Source organism: Cardiocondyla obscurior, linkage group LG07 (assembly GCF_019399895.1).
Source record: "Cardiocondyla obscurior isolate alpha-2009 linkage group LG07, Cobs3.1, whole genome shotgun sequence".
In the NCBI taxonomy this organism is placed as follows: Eukaryota; Metazoa; Arthropoda; class Insecta; order Hymenoptera; family Formicidae; genus Cardiocondyla; species Cardiocondyla obscurior.
In genome coordinates, this window is record NC_091870.1 from 7082024 (window position 1) to 7105838 (window position 23815).

Below are 23815 nucleotides of genomic sequence, written 5' to 3' on the forward strand. Positions count from 1 at the left end.
TTTACATTATGTATATAGATTCCATCAATATTTTACCTTTAGAAATGTATCGCCCTTTTCGCATATTCGAGTGTTTCGTGAGTAGTTCCAGTACGTACGACAGCTCCCGAAAAATTCAATTTAATGACGACAGCCGCGAAAATATTTTCGCCCACCTGAAGCAGTATTATTCAATAGAAAGTGTCAACGGCGGTGCGCGCATTAAAATTGCATGAAGCAAATAAATGATTGCCCGACAAAATCGACGGTAATCAATATCGCATGCGAAATATTCAAAATTAATGACAATAAAAACAATTCCTCGGATTTTTCCGCATATTTCTTCAATTTTCGAGAGTTTTTGATGGCGTACCGCAATGCAGTAATTAACGCTTGTTTTAGTTTCGTACATTATTTAAAATTCAATTAATTTATTACGGGACAATTTAAATATGATTTCTTTGTAGCCGTCTGTCACTTTTGGTACATTATTCTATTATAATAATTTATAGGAAATTAAATGCTTTTAATCTTTTAACTTTTTTTTTGTAATATTATCTGATAACAAACTCGATCGGAGGTTACTCGTCCAGCTTGTTTGCCGATATTTATTTCCGGCGAAATCTTACATCCGCAATTTTTAAACGTATTTTTTTTTTCTTTTTTTATATATATATATATTTTGTTTCTCTCGAATTGCGAGAGAAGATCGTTTATCGATCTCAAAAGGTAGGATGCGATATTCGTTTCTTTGCTATTGAGCATTTTGTTCGTTTCGCCTTATTGAACGCAAGTAAAAGCGTCTTCCGATTGTCCTGCGATAGTTGTGCACAGTCCGAAGGACAAAGAGAACATGTTAGACGCGGTTGCGTCGTGTTTCGATGGAACTAAAGATCGTCAAACGAATCGACCCCAAGCGATTGCAAGAAAACGATTGAAAAATACTTCTAGAAAGGATTTGAGTGATTTTTGTGATAAAGTTTCATCGGTTTCGTGAGTTTCAACACGAGATTTAATCAAATTTTTCCCTTTCTTTTTTTAATTTGAATATAATTGTTTTATTTGCATACGAAAAATTCTGTTCTGTTTAATAAAAAAAGAAAATAAGGATAGAATTTTATGTGCTATTTTATAAAGCGATCGAGCCTAATAGTTGTACCGGGAGCTATAATTTTGCTACAAGTATTTGCTCGCGTGCTATTATTCTATCATGTTCGGAATATATGGAGAGATATACGTATAAAGTATTTTCCAACTTTAGTTTAACCATAATTTCACGTAAAATTGTAATTCCCTTATTGCAAATATTTGACATATTCGGATAGTAATGTATTGTGTATCTATGGATATTTTATGGCCAACTGTTTAGTATTCGGATTAATAATTATACAGCGAAAATAGTAATAATGGAAACAGCCATTAACATGATAAATGCATCTATTTGTTCAACATATCGTTTGAATAGACGCAGCTCGTATTTGACTTAATAAAATATTTAAAATATTAAAAAAAAAAAATTTGTTAAATTTGTTGCATCAGGCTTATCGCATACTTCTATTGAATAAATCAAGTAAAGATAACGCGTACATGTACGATGTCCATTTCTTGTGGACAATAGGTTTAGTGAGATTGATGATGTCATTGATAGCTAAATAAAAAGTTGGTAGATTATGATGTAACGACTTTTTGTCAGTTAATCGCAAAAATAAAGTATAATATGTCGTTGAAATTTAGCGTGACGCGATGCGGCGCATTAGATGCCGTATTGCGGAAATTTTTTTTAGGTGTACTTAACTATTTTTTGTTTTTAACTGTCCTAGCTTTTGCTCGTGGGAGCAGGTGATTAGACCCTAGATTGCTAAAATAAAAGTTACACGACGGTATTCTTGAAAAGACAAATTAGGGTATTTTTAAACCATACTTTATTTTATTTTATTTTTTTTTGGTATATGTAGGTTTATTTCTTAGGTATTAGTATTTCTCAACAATGTTCTATCTCTTCATTCAATATTTTTATAGATTCGCTAGGCACTGAGTTGGTCATTATTTTTGTTTCAATGTAAGTAGTTGATTTTCTTTTTACGAATGCAAAAGACGATATACTTTTATACACACAAATACTATTTTTTCATTATTTTAAATTTTAGAAGTCTTACATAAAACGTAGATGTTGTTTAAACTAGCCTTAAATATATCGAAGGCTCTACCTCTACGGTATATTTCCAATTTCTGGCTTAATCGTGGATGCACTTTCGTCGTGTTTACGTAATTATTTCCAAATAATGTCACATCCTGCCGGAAATGAGGCGTTACCGCATAATTGTATTATAAACCGCCGTTATTCGAGGTCTCGCGGATAATCATTGGCGGTACGTAGAATTGACTCTCCGGTAATATTTGCATCGTAGACGGCACTCTATTGTAATATCAAAACAATGTAAACTTTTCTAGTTACAGTTATCTTAAAAAAAAAAAAGAAAGAAAAAATATCTCGTGAAACGCAAAACTTTATGCATTATCCTATATGTATGCGATAAATAAAAAGAGAATTCAGGCAAAGAGCGTGTGATGCTGCGAAGAATATTAAAAACTTAATGAAGATTGCGATATGCATATAAAATGAATAGAAACGCGCGTTGGAAAAATGTATTAAAATCGAGAAAATTTAATATTATTTCAGCTTAAGAACAATGGTTTTATTTAACTGTTATTTGTTTGAATGTGAGCTTTTAATAAATGACCGTGAGCATATACATATACATATAACTCTCTTTTAACGAGATACTAATATTTTTCGGATTTATCGAAAATCTGATCTTACAAAAAAAAAGAAAAAAAAAAATAGGAAAAAAAAAAGAAAAAAAAAGTAACCTAGATAAATAAGTTCCGGCTTTTATATTTTCGCCTACGGTGGTTAATTGCGTCTACGTCTGGCTTGTTTAAAAGTGACATTGTCGCGACTAATTAAGTTTGCGCTTCTTTATGTGCCCGGAAGGGTTGCCACCAGCAGATTTTTCATTTGCCATAAAGTTTAAAAATACTGGTCCGTCTAATCGCGGAAAGTAATAGACACATTACTCTTTATACTTTTGCCGGTGATAAATTATTGTTCCCAGTAACGTAATAAACGAATCACGTTTATATTAGATTACGTTAACGCGATTATTTAATTTTTACGCTTTGAGATGCAGTGATATCAGTTCGTACATTTTGGATCAGCCGTTTGTACTTTCTAATGATAAATGCATTATTATCGGGATTCAAAAGTTTCATTGATTTATTTGAATATGTGAGAGGTGTATTATCACAAAGTTAATTAACCACGTATTTAGTAACGAATGCAACGGGATATTACGCTATAAACGCAGCTTCAAAGGCGCAAATACACTGCAATAACCGCAAATAAGCATACTTTCACGAGTGACCACCTTTTGAATATTTCGGAATTAAATCTTTCATAAAATGTAAAGACCAATTAAGAACTGAAATGGTCCGTAAATTTCTGCGGCTACGCTGTACGCCTTTTAATAAAGAATCCATTTATGTCGGCGCTGTACGTGATGCATTATAATACGATTATTAAATATCTAACAGTTCAGATCGTAGATATGCGCGATATTCATCATGCACGTCGCTATTGAAGCTGTAAAATTATCACGGCGATAGTCCTCATTTACGACCACGTTTTTCGAGTGTGCAGCGCGTTCGCGAATTAATTGAATATCGTATTATTCAGATGAAAATTGTTCGTCGGCCAGCGCGCGTTGAAATGATGAAAATAAATGGTAATGCTGCTTTTTACTAGATTTTATTCGTTATCTCTTTATTTGTATACGTAAAAATATATCCGGCATTACGCGCTCACAGACACGCAACACTTTCGAAAAGACAAACATTTACGTATCAGTAATCAGGCAAGCCGTTAACTAATTTTAGATCGATCCCGATCTAAAAATTAAACACAATGTTATATCACTAGCTTTACATTTGTTAATTTTTCTGAGATCGTCCGAATGAGATTCATGAGATTCATGAAGAATATCAAATCTAATGTAAAGTAGTTTTGCTTCTTCATTTATGCAAATCGGAATTGTCCTGTGGAAATGTGCTCGCATAAATGTAATACAATTTACTCACGATAAGATATATTATTAAATTATTAAGATTTTCCGTCGTTTCGTAGGAAATCGGCGGCGATCGAATTAAGGGATTACCGACAATTATTGCCCGTGATATCGATTATCGCGCGATATATGCGGAATTTTTTTTTTCTTTTTTTTTTAAACAAGCTCATAGAGCTCGCTTTTTCATCTATCCCTACTTCATTCGCTCATCCCTATAGTGACAACGTTCCAAGAATGCAGCGATAATCTAGAATCTGTGTCAAGGGGTAATTCTCGTCTCCATTGTCGCAATGCATATTCATCTCACGACCATCCCGTAAGACATCGGAAGTACGTGGGCAGATAATAGTCTTAAAAATAGCTATAAAGTCTTAAAAATTACTTCCGGAAGTTTAAGCCCGATCATAATAAGGTTACATAATTCCAGCATTCCTAACCGTTTATCATTCGCAATATTCTCCCCGAATACAATAGCATTTCGCTGAATGTTAATACGCTTCTCGAATCCCGACTTTGTAACTTCGAGCGTTTCTAAAACGGTGAACTTGATACGGCGTGCCGCGCATCCACCTTGGAACAAGAATTCGCGGTGGGCGGGGTCGAAAATTCGTAAGACAAAAATCGAGTTTGGTTTCAGAAGTTAGATATAAACTTGGGTTGAAGTTTGCATTTCATTAAAAGTTATTCGCGGGCTGACATCGCCAGGCGCACGCATTCTTAAATTTCTAACGTACAAAAATCTGCGGAACAATTTAAGAGAAAGGTAATGCAAAATTATATTACCGGTGGAAAACAACACGCGTAGCGTAGCTCGCACCATGTTCGCGGCAATTCTTATTTTCCTTTATATTTATGACGAGGTACAACTCGTTTGCTAGCCAGGTATACCATAAGTATGTCTAAAGCTGAAAGTATTTCTTCGAGAGTATGTTACATGAAATGAAATGTTATAATAAATCACTGTCGAGACACTCTTTGCAAACCAACGCCTGCAACCGAAGTATCTTCTTTTTCGTTTTTTTTTTTTTTTTTTCTTATCTCAGGTGAAGATAGCTTTAGCAATTTATTTTATTATTTGAACCAGTCGTGAGAAACGCTACTGCATTTTTTATCGAAGACAAATATTTAGAAAAAAAAAAAAAATTTTGTTAACAAAAACGATGCACGGCGCGTTTCGTGTTCACTGTAATATTTTTTCTATTAATTTATTTTACTCGTATTTCTTTAAAAATTTTAAAAGCACTTTGAAACATTTATTTGAGGCGTCGTATGCTCCAGAGGAAAGCCATAATCAGAATGTAGCACCGATGCAAATGAGATTTAACGCGCGCGCTAATGCTCGATAATTTTGTATTCCGTATGACATGTCCGAGGGTTTCAGCAAATTTAGGAGGATGGTGAGGGAGAGCCTGTTGGCAAGATGGATCTTAGCCAGGACCACTAGTACTAGTGTAACTTCATCAGAAGTAAAGGGAGAGCCCTGCCGCCACAAAGTAGTTACACCGATAACCGAGAGTAGTCAGTGTGCGGTCTGAAGAATTACTGCGGTCGTAAAGGGTCGTACGATGATCTTAGATGTTCGCTCTAAGTCCAAGGGTTCGCTGTTCGACCATCGACTTTTTTCTTTTATGGGGGCTAAATAAGAGTCGATGCATCTTTGTAATAGTAGCTAGGATAATATCTCCGAGAGCGATACGAGAAATTTTACTTTTAACGGCACAATAAGAAATTCTGAGCGAAGAATGGGAATTAAATTGAAATAAAAAAAAAAAAAAAAAATTTCTGTAAGAGTCTTAATTAATTTTTACTTGCGACGACGGTGGCAAAATAAAGACTTTTATCCAACGATTATGCAATCGTTTTATTGCACTAATTGCACGAATAAAAAATTAAATTAGTTTTTAGATTAGATAAATTATAATACTGCTTGGGGGAAAGAAAGGAAAAGAAAAAAAAAATACGCGAGGAAGAAAATAAAAGAGGGAAAAATAATATTTAATAGCTTAAGCAGAAAAAAAAAAAGAAAACAATTTGGTTAATTTAACATCTTGGTTTAATCGTAGCAGTAAAAAATAGAAAAGTTGCCGACACATGAGAAAATTGGAACATTATTTAGATATAGCTCTCTCTTTCTCTCCCACATTCTTTCTCTCCGCGTTAAACTAGTATTAACTACGTGGTTAAGCCGTGTATTTACATTGTTCTCGCTTACTCAGCCAATACGTGTCAGTATGACTTTGCGTTAACGCGAAGAGTTATTGCTTTGTCTTTACTAATAAGCTATGCGATAGAAATATTTTCTAATTAACTGGCAAAGAAGCCCTGAGAAGGCTTTCTTGCATGTCGCGCAATCGAGATGGTCACTTACCCTTAATTTAAACGTCGTATCTTAATGCTGCCATTTTTTTTTTCTTCCGTATCGAAACACTATGTCAGCATCGTGACACGCGGATGATTATTTTATAACGGTCGCCCGCGCGAATAAGCCGCGTTTTTTATTTCGAGTGATAGCATTGTCGAAGGAATTCTCCAGGCGAGCATTATCAAACGTACTGGAAGAAGTAAAGGAATTCAAGATATATTGCCTCGACAGTACCCGCTCGCGTAAATTGAAATCGATTGAATCTCCGATGGATGCGATAAGGAAATTACGAATGCCCCGCGTACGCAGCTCAAGTGTCTTCCAAAATATGAAATTACATGCCGGAATTTTTGATTGCCCGGAAAAAAGTTCGAATTGTTTTCCACTTGCAATCGGAATATCTCTCTCGCGGAATAAAATTGACTCGTTAATCGTTTATTTTACGCACTGCAAATATTTTAACATTCATAACTGGACGGTAAAGAATTTAGAGATCGTTTCAAATCAATTGCCTCGAAAGTCATTTTGAAATACAATCGTAGTAGACGGTAACTTTTTTTTTTCCCCTCACACAAACTCGCGTAATTACAATTAAACGTACTCCAAGATGACAGCTCAGATCGCGGTTTGTTTAGGCTTGTTAAAAAATTTCTACGTTCAACCGACGTGTAGTTTCGATAAATTTGGTTCCGCAAGTTTTCCGAAGTTTCGATTTACAGCGAGCATTATAAATCCTGCTTGGGGGGGGAGAACACTGGATATAGCGAGTTACGTTCGCTCTAGCTGAAATTGTTTTCGATATACGAAATTCAAGTAAACACAGACGGTGGTTTGACGCATAAATCGGCCGGCTGAGGATATTCCTTCTCTCGTGGAAGATTTTCTCGTGAACGAGAAACGACGCGATTTTCAAACACGGTGCGAGATAGGATCCAACCGAATGTAGCTACGCGCGTATACTGAAGGAACTTGTGGAGCGAGGGCGCCGGCTTGAACTCAACCAACCCCTCTTCCCAGCATCCCACGCAGCGCGCGTTCCCTTATCAAGTATTCGGGGCGATAGGATTTTTGGCCGATAATGCCCGTAGTTTGCTGAGGAAAAATGCACAATAATCGATTCACGAGGATATGTGTCGAGTATGCACGGGTTAATTTATCGCGCGATAGCTTTGACTAACCTTTCGTTGTATCGAGGGAAGAGATTTAATTTTATTTTCACCTATTTACGCTTATCGTACTAATTAAACCTCACCGCCGAGGCAACGCGATCCTCAAAGTTCTCTAACAATATCGACGCTGTCAGGTATACGTACGATATATCGAGATGCTACTTCATTCGCGCGTATAACATATAATTTATTACGGATTATTAATACAGGACACGAGAGGTAATTTAAAGCCTTCCGATTATCTGCCAACTAAAATTTATTTAAATGTAATCGCCGATTTTAAATAATAGTTATTGAATTAATTTCTTTATCGAAGTCTTTTATGTCGATACAATGTCACGGAATAATGTATTTCAAAGAGGTATAAAAAATCGATGGAAAAAGAGCAAAGATGTTAAGTGGTGGAAGCTAAGTGCCGCTGCCGTAGTCGAGATATAGAACGTTCGTGGAATAGTTTGTACGGTTTATAGGTTTTAAGTGCACCTTGATAGCGGTGAGGTGCAATCGCAAAAAGAAAAGGAAAAAGAGAAAAAAAAAAAATAATATTAATATGTCACCGATATTTCGAAATTCCAGTCGCGTTTGAAATACAGAAGTGCCACCGAAATATTTTTAGAAAATATGTCCAAGCGATTGTTCTACGCGCGACGTAATACTTTAACAGTTTACTTACTGCGGTTTTGTGCGCGTGAAATTTCATGAGTGAGATATCATATCTCGCTTATCTGAGAAATTCAGTGTCGAAGTATGCAGAGCAATTTGCGGATGTTGCTAAACGTCCATCAAGATATTCACGCGCTGGAGAAAATAAGCGGGAGAATGTACATTTTGAGAAGCACCTTTGATAAATGCTTTTGATTTAAATTAAATATGAAAACGACGTACTTAAAATCTTATTAGCTCTCGTTATATGTAAAAAAAATGTTTTTTTTTTCTTTAATATTAAAATCTAGCTTTGACGTTTAATTTTACATAAATGGAAAAGCATTTTGGTTAGAACTAATTAGTTTTTGCCAGTAGGACAAATTGCAAAAGTAATACATCTCGATGGAAGTTTTGTAATTAGAAAAATTCTTGTTACTTTTAATATATATCGGTATTTGTGCAGTATTTTTTTCTTTTTATTTTTTTTTTTCTTTGCTATGCAGTAAATACCGACACGTTCGTGCATCTTTTGAAATCGTTGATAAAGAACGAGGCTTTGAAATATTTGTACGATTAAATCGTGAAATATGTACGTACGCGAATAAAGATCAAAGGCTATCGACGTCGCTTCTGTGTCTTTCAATTCACAGAGAGCGCACGGTTCTCTGCAACTTTCATCGTTGCGAGGAATTACATGCTGAAGCTCTTTCAAGGATTATAAGAAATGATTACCCGTAAAGATTTACGACGCGAGCGGTGTATTTTTATTTCTCTTTATGGCCATGCGACGCGCGGCATACTTGTGTCGCACCTCGCCGTGAATTTCGTTCAACACCGTTGTACCGTCAGTTGCAACAAGCTTTGAAGTTGCATTACGATAAATAGTGCTTTGCGCCGGACGGCAAAAATAATGAGCTATTTATTATTACCGCGCGTTACGCCGTTGTTTTTCTTTTTAATTTATTAAGCTACGAACGCTAACACGTTTCGTTGCGAAGAAATTATGCATATTGAACAACGGCCGGCTACTATTTATTTTACGAGCATTACCATTTGTTCAGGTGCAAACGCAGGGTAGTTTTAGAATTTTGAAATTCTATCGTGAATTAAAAAAAGAAGAAAAAAAAAAAAGAAAAAAGGAAAAAGGCGAACAAGATCAAGCGCATATTAAATTGTCAGTTAAAACTGACCTTTACGCGTACAGTTTTGCATTACGTAGGAAAATTGTTCTCAGTTGAATTTTACTTTTGTCAGGTTCTACTTTCCCCTTTATCACCCAATAAAAAAGAACGGTTCTCTGTGTCATAAAACACTAGGCAATACAGAAGCCCTCTCTCAGTTTCTGTTCCCGTCGTATTCATAAATATTGCGAACAGCCTTAGCATTAATCTCGATGTTATACACAGAGAAACAAAGAGTTTTCATCGAACTGGATCCTCGTAATTTACGCGACTTACTGCAAAGCGCAATCCTAAGAGTACTTCTAATCGTAGGAATTAATTACAGCAAAAAGTTGCGAGCGGAAGTTCGCCGAAGCCCTTGCCACACATTAAAAGCCATTGCTTTGTGGTAACTTTTCTCTCTCTTCGCTTCGACGATAAAGAACCTTCGTGAACTTCGCGAACTCGTTTGCTGCTTCAGCGGGATTATTTGGTTACAGCTATTTGAAACATTCACAACGTTGTGGCGCGCTCATTCGTATTTTTGCACGTATTTTCGTAATAATAAAGTCTGGATTAAGCAAACTATGTGGGCTTTGTTTATCAAAAAAAATACTTGCGGCAAAATACAGGCGAGTTCTTTAAAGAACGGGGTATTGACTTTCCTGCAACGTGTATTTTTCTGTAATCTACATTCAAGGGAGAAAACAAACTTCTTTTTTATTTTATTTTATTTTATTTTATTTTTTTTAATCGTTCAGTAAGATGCGTAATACTTATTAAGGTGCATAATTTTATTTAATCCAGAGTTTTTATTACACAACGTGTTTCAAGAGTTTGCTTGAATAAACGAAATGAAATTAATTCTTCTATTATCCGAAACTTATATTTCGCTACGTGACAAGAAAATAAAGGCAACAATAATGTAGCGCATCTACGTTAACATATAAACTTTCGTCGGGATGCCGAATCTATCTACCGTCAGGGTTCATTTAACTGTACTGATAGTGCTGTCGGGATAAATTTTCAAATTAGATCATTTTCCCTTAGGAACAACGTTATATATTTGATGGACACGCGAGCGAAATACGTGGTTTGCCCGATGATTCATCGTAGGTAAGGTTTATCCGGTGTTTCACGCAGAGTCACGGGCATTTCTCAAGAGGGCCCGAGATAAATGGAACAAGTTTCTCCAAGGGTGCAGCAGCTATGTTATTTCTCATATTACGGGGAAAGTGAGGCGTCCTCGTTTTCGTTATCCTGCTGTCGCACTTCCGCCGCCCTTGAATGCATAGCTAATGACGCTTTCATCCAAGTATTGGAAGACAATTGATGCGACTGTCGGTACTTCCCTTTGTCCGTTGCATCCCTTGGAGTGAAATCTACCGCAAAACCGGATTTACTGAAGTTGATCGGTCACATTACGATGCTGATTTTATGTCAGTCTGTTCTCTCGAATGTTATACGACTTCCAATATCCCAATATTTTAATCCGATTAATTCTCTACACGAATAAATTCTTTATTTATGTATCCATTTATCTCTAGTGATCGAAGCATATACATATATTTCATTTTTATTGTTACCTCTATGTTAAAATTATTCTATGAGAGCGCACGTTCCAAATAGCCTGAGATATTTTTTTATAAAAATTTATTTATAAGAATTTATTAATATTTTAATGCCGAACTTCTGACTAGATCGATTAAGTTTTTACCGAAACTTTTTTAAGTTTTACGTCTGCCCGATTACTGATCTTTAGGCGCTTGGGAGACAGTTGCGCGGTCGTGTTAACGAGATTTTTAGAGCGCGGTAATTAACCGGCGCGCTAAGGAAGAATTGGTAAGTCGCATAACTTTAAAGTAATTTTATCTGCGTATTTATATTTCAATATGAAGTAGTATATGGTTTTCGGCATCTGGTATCGCTATTTCATTCGCGTTATCGTAAGGCGGACGTCAATAGAAAACCGTGATCAAATAGGGCCTTTTTCTCTATCCGACGGCAGCCGAAGCGTTGGCTTCACACGGACACGGCCTCTGCATCTGCTTGCGTGGAAGCCGCGATTCCGAGTTGGGCTCTCTGGCGAGAGCAAAGTTTACGGTCGCGACCAACGAATATGAGTGGATAGACGAAACGCTGGCGGTGTAGACGCAGCTTTCGTAATGTAAAATTACGACGGGATGCAATGACGAGCCGGCGCTCTAACGAGAATTCAGGCGTGCAATTCGAATTCGTTAGCTGGTGGCAAAAATTTCTACGGAAAATCGAAATGCGCTTTAAAGCCTTGATACGTCAGAGAGAATATTAGACCCCGAAATGAAATCTGATAACGAGCCGTAAGGAATAATGACGTTGTGAGTTCGATGCGGTTTTATCTTCTCCGCAAATGGATTAAAACAATTTGACGGAGCCTCAAATTGCGTCATGCAATACATCTCGCCTTGTCGGCAATAACTCTCATTCTCTCTTTTTGTTCCATTCCATGGTAGTTCGGAAACTGTTCGGGAATTGACCCCATGCTCTACCCTCCGCTTTCAAATTTATTACGCTTTTAAATTGAAGCTATTATTGGCAAAAGTTTGGCCGAAATTTATGATGGCGCGCATTCAGTTATGAACGTCATCGACTTTCGTATTTGGATGATACGCGAACCGTAGAACCAAATGAAGTACGCCCCGTTTTCCTAATTTCAACCAGTCGATGAGTGAACGAATTTCTCCACGCTCGTTTCCAGCAATAATTCCTCAATAGAATTTCTCTCGATGCGTCTCTTAAACGTGTCATTATGGATCGGTGAAGGGAAACAGAACGAGATACAAGCGCCAATTATCGGTTACGTTGAATGGGATGTCGTGGCGACTGTTTAAATTTTATGGTTGAAGGGAAAACCTTGTTAGTCACGTATACACGGAGACAGTTTAATGCTAAATTTATACCTTGATTTTGTACGGCGCGTGATTGTTAGATGTTACATTGATGATGGTAATCTCGTCCGACAATTGTTTGTTCCAACTTGACTCTATGAGTTTATTATCCAAACCGTATTATACACGCGTGGTATATGAATTTTTAAAAACAAGTCCGCAAACTGTTTTCAAATGTAAAATACGATGTAGCAGAGCGACATAAATGTGTTTTAAAAATACCATTGAGATAACTCCCTTTCTCTCTTTACGCAGTGTTTTAACGAGGAAAATTTTTTAATGGTTATAATATTGCCTTGTGTATCAGTCGTTAATTCGCAGGACTAATATTTTATTTTTCATTATTCACATCTTTCGTTTTTAATTCACATTGTTTAAGAACACGAATCTCTAAGAAATACAAGGAATTTTTTTTTATTGTAATATAATTATAAAACATTTGTCACACATATTTATTTGTACATATTATTTTCAAGTTCTTAAATTATATTTCTCGGTGATAATATTCGTTGATATTTCTTGGAGTTATCATTTATTATTTTTGTGTATGATAACGTTTTCCAAAAGCAATCATCGTGTAATTTCGACATACGTATTCAGACAACGTCAGTAAAAAAGGGCGCAAAGTTTTCTCTCGTCCGTGCTTCGACCTCCGTAATAGCATTTATTTGAAATTCCAATGTTTTGACAATTTATTTAAAAAAACGAAAAATATTTCTATTCTAGAGGCGTCTCCAGAGTGCCTAAAATACGATACTTGAACACAAAATTTTTAGTCTTGCATCGTAACACGAAAGAATTTATTAGTGAGAAAATGTATAAAAATAAAGTACACAGAGACAGCCCGGAAACCTAGCAAATTTCACCGAGAATATGTACGATGATTAATTGTTATTACTTGTGTCATAATCGATCTTAGAATAGTGCTGTTAAAATTTAAAAAAATGTTAAACTTTATGGTATAATTTCCTTAAAGAATAAAAAAGTTCTGAAAAATGCATACAAAGTATACGAATATAAAATAAAAGTGCATAAAGGTATGTAAATCGAGAAATGTGTCAGTAATATAAATTTTATTTTTATTGCCATGCCAAAAGAACGCTTGGAAATCGAGATGCAATTTATTTCTTGCGTCATTTATTGCTTTCCGATTATAGTTTTTATTATCTCGCAGAAAACGGGTAAATATTAAAAGTATCGCGAATTTAACGAAGCAAGATGATTGTGGACTCGGAAAATACATCACGAGACATCCTGTTAGAGAACGTTACTCAAATTTAGTAGAGCATCGATATTTTAAGGTATTATGATAACAAATGGTACTAAGCAAAAAGTAGAACAGATAAATTTAACATTGGTTTTTTTTTCTTTTTTTTTTCATATTCGATGTGCCATGTCGAAACTTGAAATTATTGAACGCAACGTAATTATTCTTGCACTGCTTTTGTAATTGCTTCTATACGTCTCTGAGATATATAACGTTGGGCACGGTCTCTATCCTCCCGTTCGCTGTTAACGAATGTTACGGGCCTCAGTGGAGCGAGACTCGCCCTCGGACGCGCAATTCCGGTTGATATGCAACATATGCATGCCACGAAATACGCCGCAGCGTATATCCGACCATGTACTCTCTTATCCTTGTAATTGAAGTGTCTTGGCTTCAACATGCTGGGTTTGAACTCGAAATAATTCCGAATATTTGTCAAGCAATTATCATTTCTTTTTTCTTCTTATAACGGAACTTATGTAACCATTATTGTCACTTTTTTTTATTTGTAAAACCACCTGTTAAGCAATTTTTTTTTTTTACCAGCAAGGAAAGCTGAAACACGTTCAATTAAGCGTAAACTTACAATATACTGATAATTTAAATTAATGAAGTTTACTTCCGATTAATTTCGTATTTAAAATAATATTTCCAATATTTATACATTTCTGCTTTATACGGGACTTGATACTCGGAAAATAGTTAAATTATTTGAAGAGGAATGAATACTCTGGACGATTTGAAAAAAGTCAATACAGGATTTATATGATTGCCGTATGCATCAGAAAATTACAGACTTTATATGATTTAGTTGAAATTTAGTATTAACTTGTGTTACGCTTTATATGAATGTGGATAAAACTGGTTATAGGTGCGTAATTCATTTGCGTACATAAATAGTTGAAAAAAAAAAAAGTATTGCGCTTTGCATTTTTAGTTATAAAACTGAAAGGTGGTACCGCACGTTTTACAACAATTTCTGCGTAGATTGCGACACATAAATTTACCTTTTTATTGGAACAAATATGAATCGGAAAAGAAATTAACACTATATAAAAATTCAACTCGTGAAATGTTCTATTTAGCAAATTTTCTGTTGTTCTTTTAACTACTGTTATATGGAAGGAAAAATATTTGTTTGCCTCGTTCTTGCTTTATTTAATTAATATGTATATAATCCAAAAAACGAAAATTTAATTAACGCATTGTAATTTAAATCTAAATGCTAGAGGCAATTACATTATTTTTACATTAAAGTTTTCCAGATATTTTTACGGTATTCAATAGAATCCTACGAAATGATGAGTATAGTAAAAAAACAAAGAAGTAAAAGTTTTTAATGGAATATCTTATAAAATCGAGCGAAGCGCAAACAATTTTAAATTGAAACTGTTTGACGATTTTTCGCATATAGAATTTCGAAACAAAACTAATCTTTTCGAAGGTGAAAATCGCATTTTGTAATGCAAATGTAAAATAATGTTCATAAAATATAAATCTGGATAAGTTCGTTGCGAAACGCGGCTTACAAAAATGTTTGCGAACCGCTCATTGCGATGGTTTTTATTACTTGGACCGCGCGAGGTATGCGTTATTTCTCTTCTTCTGTCGAATATGCTGGAATTGTTATAATGAAGGATGTCTAGTGTTCCACGAATGTACGGTGCAATAAATTTACAATGCAACATGCATAAGCGGATTTTATACGTGAACATTAATTACGTCTAATTACCGTACAAGTTGCTACGATAACATGTAAACATAATTATTGACAAGTGTGATTTATAAAAGCATTAAATACAATTTGCGTAAAACAAATACGACAAAAGAATAACTGCGAAGCACATTTCACGAAATAAGTAAATAAGGAACAGAGTCTTTTATTCTTTTTTTTTTTTCGAGTTTAATAAAATGATTCATAATTGATCCTAACGACTAACGAACAATAATTGAACGAAATTCGTTATTTCCTCTTATCGGGAATCTTCGAGAATTTGAGTAAAGTGATTTTATTAATCGAGCGCAACGTTTCGCTTAGCTTTAAAACAATTTACTTTTTACAGAAATTTTCTCTCTTGAAATTTACATAGAGAATATTTTGAAATTTCCTTAGTTTCATATTCTATATTTATCAGTTCTAAACAGTTGTATTAATTAAAATCTTCGGGTTGAAAATCGATGAAAAACAGGACCGGGCGATGATGTTGATGACCATTGATATTCCGTTCGCATCCGTCGCAACGGCCGTGTCGTAATTAATTACTATAATTTCTCGATGTCCCCCTTGCATGATTTCCAGCTCACATGATGATTGCCATTTGGGCAGCCGGTGTATCCGTTTCTGACCAAAGCTGCCATTAGAATGTCGCCTATTGCGCATCATTGAAATCAACTTCATCAAATCACTCGCAGAGGGTTATGTCCCATCCATTAAATCTAATTTAGGTCAGATTGATGCTTTTCACGTCAGTGGCAGAGAATCTGAATTCGCGTATCTACATTTTGAACTTATTTTACCGATTGCTTTGATATTCCGCGCAATTTATGGCGTTTGATTATAGCAATCCCACGTTTTCCCCCTTCGGTTTCAATCCCCATTTTAATATCGTGCCCGATAGGTTTGCGTAAATGATAACGGTCGGCCGTTTGCGGGACTCGCCTACGGGTCGCGATGATCCGTTTGTTACCGGAAAATATAAATGTCACCGCTTTGCGATTACCTAAGCCGGCGCAGATATCCCTGTACACTCCAGATCATTGATTAATGAGACCGTAACCGTGGCGAATAATAGACACGATGGTTAATCGAGGCGATTACATGGCTTAAAGGCTTCGGGATTAAGATACGATGGCGTGACGCGTGGTCCGGAGCCCCGAGAGCTTGACATGGATTCGATAAACATCGCGCTCCCTTTTGGTGAGAGGCTTCTAGTCGCTGATGTATCGTATCCACCTGGAGGTGGGTGTAAGTGGGGAATGGCTTTAGCCATTCGATCAGTCGCGATTTATCTCCAGTATCATTCTATTCGCCGTGCTTAAAACATACGCGAGGTTTTCATGCATGCCAGTAATCAGGAAAGAACCGAGTTTTCGATTTCGCGCAATTGAAAAGGCCTCGTTTTCAGACAAGTAAGCTCTCGAATATTAGGGTGAACATGGTGATACGAGAGGAAACGGTGTGCGTGGGTTGACATTTCAATTAAGTATCTTTTGTACATAAAGCCACGTTGAATAGATTATTAAAGATCAGGTATCATCTACGCATACTATACGCATAATAATTTTAGAGCCGGCTAATATCGGCTTAACCGAGCGTAGAAATTAAATAAAAATTTATAACAAAATAGATTTTAAATAATATTAACTTTATCAGTCACGTAACTTATTTCACGCCTTCGCGCGCGCGATAATAAATTCGAATTCTCTCTGCTTGTAAAACGTTATAAAAATAGTATTACTTTAAAAAAAAAAAAAAGAATAAATTGTAATATAAAATAAGTGATTACGTATATTAAATGCTGTTTTGCAATACAAATTTAATTTTGATACAAATCTAACGATTTAATTAACGCGGAGACGCTTGAAACCGGTATGCGGGAAATATGTAGAAATCATAAATTTTTTATAATTTTGATAAAAGACGCAAGGTTTTCATAAAAGACGCCGACAGTCTGACTACTTGATTATTCTTGTTTTATGTCAGGCGTAAAATATTTCATCGTCATATTGCTGTCCATAAGCACCGTCGAATAGAGTTGCACTGTTGTGAGCGGCGGTCGCCGTACAGTGAAAATGACAAGTGATGTGCCAGGGGCTAATTGAACTGCACGACGCACGGCGCAGCCACAGACGCGGGAATGTCCTCATTTTCGTTACTATTACTCTCCGATGTAGTGATTTATAATTGATACCGCCACTTATTATATCGTTGAAATAGTTGAGGGGTTATTATTTAATTAATAGAATACTCGCGGTAGTTTGTGCCAAAGTAGTAGTTAACTGGGATCGCAACTAAGGGTGGTATTGCAATCAGTTTTAAGCATCACTTGTCATGTGATCTATTCAGCATGTATTAAACGTGACTTGTTTTTCCTAAGTGAATATTTAATAGATTGAATAATATATTCCGTTCTGCGAGTTATATCATGAATTTCAATTAAACACGCATCAACTTCCTTATTAACTCGATATCACGTTTCCTCTTCTTTAAAACAATTATCGAGCATTTATCTGTTAGCAATACCAATTATTCATGAGCAGCACTATAATATTCGAGTTTCAAACGTAGTAAGCAAAGATTCATCAAGTAAATTTTGCATTCAATTAATTTCCAGCGTAGAGAAGCCCTTTTGCAAATATATTTTTTACACAAATAATAGATTTATAAAATTAATATATTAAATAAAAAGTAACGTAGAATTAAATAAAATTTACTTTTGTAGGTGGGAAAAAAAAAGAAATCATATATTAATTTGTTAAATGTTTGCACATGGAGCAATCAAGAGTCTTTTGTTTTATACATTACAATTTTTCGTCACACGTTATTTGCGCAATGTTGTTCGACATTTCGTCGATAAATTTGTTTTGCCGCGTTGTCGTGTGCATCTATTTTCGTGTGACAGGGTTCCAGTCTGATCGGCGTGTTATATATTCCAAGCGACATGCACGATCGGAATGGAAACTGTATCAGGTGCGATTAAGGTGCGTGAAAGGAGCAAGGATACCTATTTCCAAGGACAGATTGCCTATCGATGCTCGGGCAACCGAGTATACCGCCACTATGCTAAACGGAAAACAGTTATACAATTCCTTTCGGATTGGGAGCCTCGTTGATGCATTCCCGTACGAAGTGCTATGCAGATCAATCCCAGCATTATAATATTCGTGGCAAAAAAGCGCGACATTGAAGTATTCGTGTCATGAAATAATGTAAATTGATCATATGACACGCGACACGCCGTTTCCTCGTTCACTGATTACCTTGAAACCCGTTATTGGCTCTACGCAAATTGTCAGTGACCATTATGAGAATAAACGTGAATATTCAGTATCAGTTTTAATTTCACAGTTCATAATTATTTGATATCATCTGCGATGAAAATCGCGACTGATATAACGGTGTCTGTTAATTCAGCCGGCTTGATACGTACATTGCAGCCGATAAGTACGAAATTGCAATCTCAAATATAATTGCAATTTGCGTCGTTGCTAATAGACAAACATTAGCGGCGTAAATTTTTCACCGAAATTTCCTTTTTTTTTATTTTTATATTTCAAGGGACAAACGGTAAATTAGGAGCAAGTCATTTCGTAGTCGTAAATGAGTTTATCGACCGGCGGCTGACCCGTTACGCTGAAAATTAATGACACATTATTGAATAATGGCGATTGAAAAAACCGAGACGCCGGAACAATTTACGAAGGCGTCGATCCCGAATTTCGAACCGTCGGAACGATGGCGAATTATGAAGAACATTTTAGCGATTGGCTGCGCTTTTATGGTGAACTTTACGGCTTTCATGGGAGCCGCGAATTTACAGAGCTCGATCAATGCGGATCAATCGCTAGGCACGTTTACGCTATCGGCGATTTACGGCAGTCTGTTGTTCAGCAACATTTTTCTTCCCGCCTTAGTCATAAGGTAAAACTTTCACGATCTCGCTTACGCTATTTGTACCGTATTTGTATACACGTGTAATTACAATTTGGCTTACGGCACAATTTGACGTAACTCGATACAATATCGACACGATAATATTTTTTCGGCCAGCTATTATTGCCATAAAAAAAAGAAAAAAAAAAAGAGAACAATTTTGCATCTCTCGCTAAATGGAGAATCGTCGTTAGATGTGATTGCCGTTACTTGTTACCGCCGTGAGAGTGAATAGAAACTTTTCGGGAAATATATATCAATCACAGTAGATGCCGAAAACGTTTGACGTGTGTGATTCCGTATGTATGTGGAACATACGACTAGAGTTGTGCACTCTCACAGCGCTAAACTTTATTACGCGCCGTCGTTTTCACCTTGGCCCGGAATTACGTTACATGGAACCCCCCGCGGATTCTAGTATTAACACGAGTGAAACGAACATATCTAGATATCTGCATGAGGATTCGGTGTGACATCCTCCTGGTTAACGTAGTGTGAAATGAAAAGCCTTTACTGCCGTTTAATATACTAATAATTGTTTATTTTTAGGATTATTACGTTAATCTTTATTTGAACATTTTTTATTATTTTCTCTTTTAAAAGCAGTCATCTAGAGAGGAATAAATTAATTCTTTTTTTAAATTTTCAATTTAGATTTAAATAGATTAAACGAAAGGTAATATACATTTTTATTCGGATTCATGTAATTCTGTGTTTTAGTTGGTTAGGATGCAAGTGGACAATGTCAATTTCCATAGTGGCTTACATGCCTTTCATAGCCTCGCAGTTTTATCCGAAGTTTTACACCATGATTCCCGCCGGATTGTTGGTCGGATTAGGCGGTGGGCCGCTTTGGTGCGCTAAATGTACTTATTTGACCGTGGCGGCGGAAGCTTACTCAACCGTTTCAGATATAGCGGCGGACGTCCTCGTAACGAGATTCTTCGGTCTTTTCTTCATGTTTTACCAAATGGCGCAAGTGTGGGGAAATCTTATATCTTCAGCAGGTTGGTCGTCGAATATATTACTTACGTACACGTGCGCGACAGTCCAATTAATATTTCAGGGATTAAATGTCTGGAGGAAATTATTATTCATGCTTATTACTCGCGTCTCTTTTCGACTTAAATAACATTTCGTTTGCAAATGTTAATCTTAATGACCTAAGAATGAATAATAATTATTTTACAGTACCTTACGGCATATGCATATAAAGCAGAATCGTTATCATTTTGAATACCGATGAGCTACACGAGAATTTTATTGCCCAGATATGTTAATAATTATAGAAACGCATAATTATATATATATATTTTTTTTGTACTTTAATTATTTCTTATAGTGTTATCCGAATTGTTTTAATTAATATATTTTTGTTTAATCTTATATTTTAAAATTTGCTTGATCTTATAGATATTTTAAGACGAAATTGCGGAAATGATTACAGAATCACGAGCTGAAAATGAAACTCGCAACAAAAACTTTATCTGCAGTCCGCGCGGTCTTTGCAGGAGCACGTATAAATGCATCGCTGCTAGGCTATAAAAACGCGAGTGCCGATGAAAACGAAATTAAGTTGCTGTCGCCGCGAATCACGAGATTGTGAAACAACGAAACGGAAGCTACGCAGTAACTAGAGTTTGGTCGGGCATTTTAATGATCAAATTTAATTTTATTGAAACATATATTACAACATGTAAAAGAATTATCTGGTTTAATCGACAAGCATTTTCATTCTCGTAGTACGTCACAATTTTTTAATGCTGAAAATTCTTTGAAGTGTATTTTCGCTGAAGTAATTTTTTATTTTATTAGTATGCAATTGGCGTTTTTTTTTTTTTTTTTTTTTTTTTATTTTAATTGACGATTTCCTCTATAATTACAGTTCTTTCGTACGGAACCGACACGGTTGCCGCAAACGTGACCCTGAATAGCAGCCTTGTAGCCGAAATCTGTGGGGCAAACTTTTGCGGGGTAACCGCAGAAAACGAGAATCCGAATCTACAGCCACCTTCGGTGGAACGAATATACCTAATTTCTGGGATCTATTTAGGCTGTATGATATTAGCTTGCCTAATAATTGCGTTCACCGTCGATTCCTTATCTAGGTAGCCGATTCTGCATTTATATTCAGTAATTAATTTCTAAGCGTGTTACATTATAATGAATTTTAACACGAGGCTGTAGCATACTGCGTAAAAGATTTCTTGAAAATGGAATTTCCATTTTGTAGGTACGATAGAAACAGAGCTCGCTCGGTGAAAGGCACGTCTGGCTTCAAGCTTTTGGCCGTGACATTAAGTCTACTGAAAGAGAAGAATCAGCTTTTAATATTGCCGATTACGTTATTTATTGGAGCCGAGCAGGCATTTTTGTTTGCGGATTATAATGCAGTTAGTAAATTACACGAGAGTAATGAAAATTAAATATATTTTTTTACTTACATTTATAATGAAAGAAAAAAAAATTTAATTTTTAGAAAGCGATAGTGGATATTTAAATTTACTTGTTATTTATATTACAGTCGTTCGTTTCCTGTGCCTGGGGTATTAGTAATATCGGTTACGTGATGATATGTTTCGGCATCACAAATGCCATAGCTGCACTCGCCACGGGAGCTGTCGTTAAGCTGACTGGAAGGAAGCCCGTGATAATTTTCGCATTTTGCTTGCACATAAGTATTTTCATCTACATGTTACAGTGGAAACCGACGCCCGAGCAGGGTATTATCTTCTTTTTACTGTCGGGTTTGTGGGGTGTGTGCGATTCGATCTGGCTAGTACAAGTCAATGGTAAGGAAAATGGATAAACCGCAAAGTCGAATATAAATGTCTATCAATCGTTTGATAATTATATAAATCGCTTGTGCATCGCAATACGCGTATTGCTAGTAATTGCGAAATAATTATTATATTGAGTAAAGTTTCCTACTTTGTTCGTTGGACGTAAAATCGTACCAACGGATAAATGAATATTTCCACGGATGGTATTGTACCAGCCAACAGTATAACTAAGTTTTGTCGCGGGCTTACCTAGCGAAATTATATTAATGAAGATATTTAACATTTAGGAATTAACTTGATTTTCAGCATTGAGCGGCATATTGTTTCCCGGTCGTGAAGAAGCAGCTTTCTCTAATTTCCGTTTGTGGGAGTCTACTGGCTCAGTGATAACGTACGTGTACAGCCCATACTTGTGCACTTATACGAAGCTGTATCTTTTAATCGGAATACTGTGCGTTGGAATGATTGGTTACAGTATTATCGAATGGTCAGGTAGTCGGGTAGAACAGATCGTCTCTAATGATAAGCCTGATTTCGAGTTGATAAATGATAAGAGCAATCGCGATAAAATGTTAAAGTAGATATCGTCTTTTTCAGTTCACGAAATGGTAGGAAACCATCGTAGTTTTTATCTTTTAATATTTTCCAAAACTGCCAAAAATTAAAAAAAAAAAAAGGAAAAAAGAAAAACTTTTAAATCTACTAAATGTACCTGAAATTATTAAAATAAGAAGAAATACTTAAAAAAAAAAATAAAAAATAAAGAAAGTGATATTTAAGGAAAGGTCTAACTTGATAACTCGAAATCGATTTTGCGTTACATGCAAGTTGAATCGTAAACGAACATACGGTGAATGAGTGCTTGTCTAAAAATTAAATAATTCTTAATTGAGAAGAGTAACATGTACGACTTTTTGTTATTTGTACCACAATATATGTTTTTATTTAATTTTTGTGGACACCTACTAAATTTTACACAGGTATTCGCTTAACGGCTAAGATTCTTGTCCTTCATTTTAAATACGTAATTTAATGTTACATCATGTGCCTAGGTGCTAACATTCAAGCTAAAGCTACGGCTGCTTAGTTTAATTGTATACTTATGTGCTTAACTGCCGATTGTGTGCTCATTTCGTTATCGAAATCAATTGATTCCCGCCTTCGAAGGCAGATTACCGAGCTGCGTGAATTTTCTTTTATTTAATCATCGATCGACGTTTTTTTTTTTTTATCTTTTTTTTTTGTTTTAGTTTTTTTTTACGATAGCGGCAACGTCGAATCAATTGATCGGCAAATTGTAGTTTAGCATCTTTAAATTGATTGTATCGTGATTATTAGCTTAACTTTGCATTTATCGTATTTACAGTTCAAGTTCTGCAGTTCAGTTATATACTTTATAAAACGTAGTAGGAACTTTGGTTTCGCTGGGCAATGTTTCATGAGCAGTTTCCTCTTATCGATTTGTAACTTTATTTTGTGTCCCAACGTGGCTCTTTTTAGGGGTATTCATTCCTTCTTTATTATACACAGTTACGAAGTATTTACCCGTTTTTTGTTTAATCTATTCTTTTATTTTTTTTTGTAATTTACGAACGTTACCGGACAAGGCGAGCAATTCAGCTGGAAACTGCTATAAAACATTCGCCCGTGGATCTATCTTCCTTAATATGACACTCACGAATACAATTCACATTTTTTTTTTTTTTTTTTTTGTGTAATACTCATGTTTATATTTTCGTAAGGATC

At 35.6% G+C, this 23815-nt stretch overlaps 2 protein-coding genes and 1 long non-coding RNA gene across 3 annotated transcripts in view; 2 read left to right on the forward strand and 1 right to left on the reverse strand.

Annotated features, from left to right (window-relative positions):
- Glurb (metabotropic glutamate receptor B) overlaps positions 1–8156 on the reverse strand; it is a 104948-nt gene extending 96792 nt beyond the window's left edge. The window contains exon 1 of the mRNA XM_070659351.1: positions 6472–8156. The gene's annotated coding sequence lies outside the window, so the exon portion shown is untranslated. The remainder of the gene's footprint in view (positions 1–6471) is intronic.
- LOC139104127 (uncharacterized) overlaps positions 1–23815 on the forward strand; it is a 133066-nt gene that overhangs the window by 60090 nt on the left and 49161 nt on the right. The gene's annotated exons all lie outside the window — the stretch shown is intronic.
- On the forward strand, positions 16546–22767 carry LOC139104122 (UNC93-like protein). The gene is made up of 7 exons (XM_070659362.1): positions 16546–16762; positions 18912–19274; positions 20007–20293; positions 21172–21394; positions 21520–21679; positions 21811–22078; positions 22376–22767. The coding sequence occupies exons 2-7, from the start codon at positions 19015–19017 to the stop codon at positions 22648–22650; spliced, it is 1473 nt and encodes a 490-aa protein (XP_070515463.1). The 5' UTR covers positions 16546–16762; positions 18912–19014; the 3' UTR covers positions 22651–22767.

Coding starts and splice junctions, on each gene's coding strand:
- LOC139104122 (XM_070659362.1), top strand. CDS start 19,015: ATGGCGATTGAAAAAACCGAGACGCCGGAACAATTTACGAAGGCGTCG. Junction 20,294..21,171: donor AAATCTTATATCTTCAGCAG/GTTGGTCGTCGA, acceptor CTATAATTACAG/TTCTTTCGTACGGAACCGAC. Junction 22,079..22,375: donor CTGGCTAGTACAAGTCAATG/GTAAGGAAAATG, acceptor CTTGATTTTCAG/CATTGAGCGGCATATTGTTT.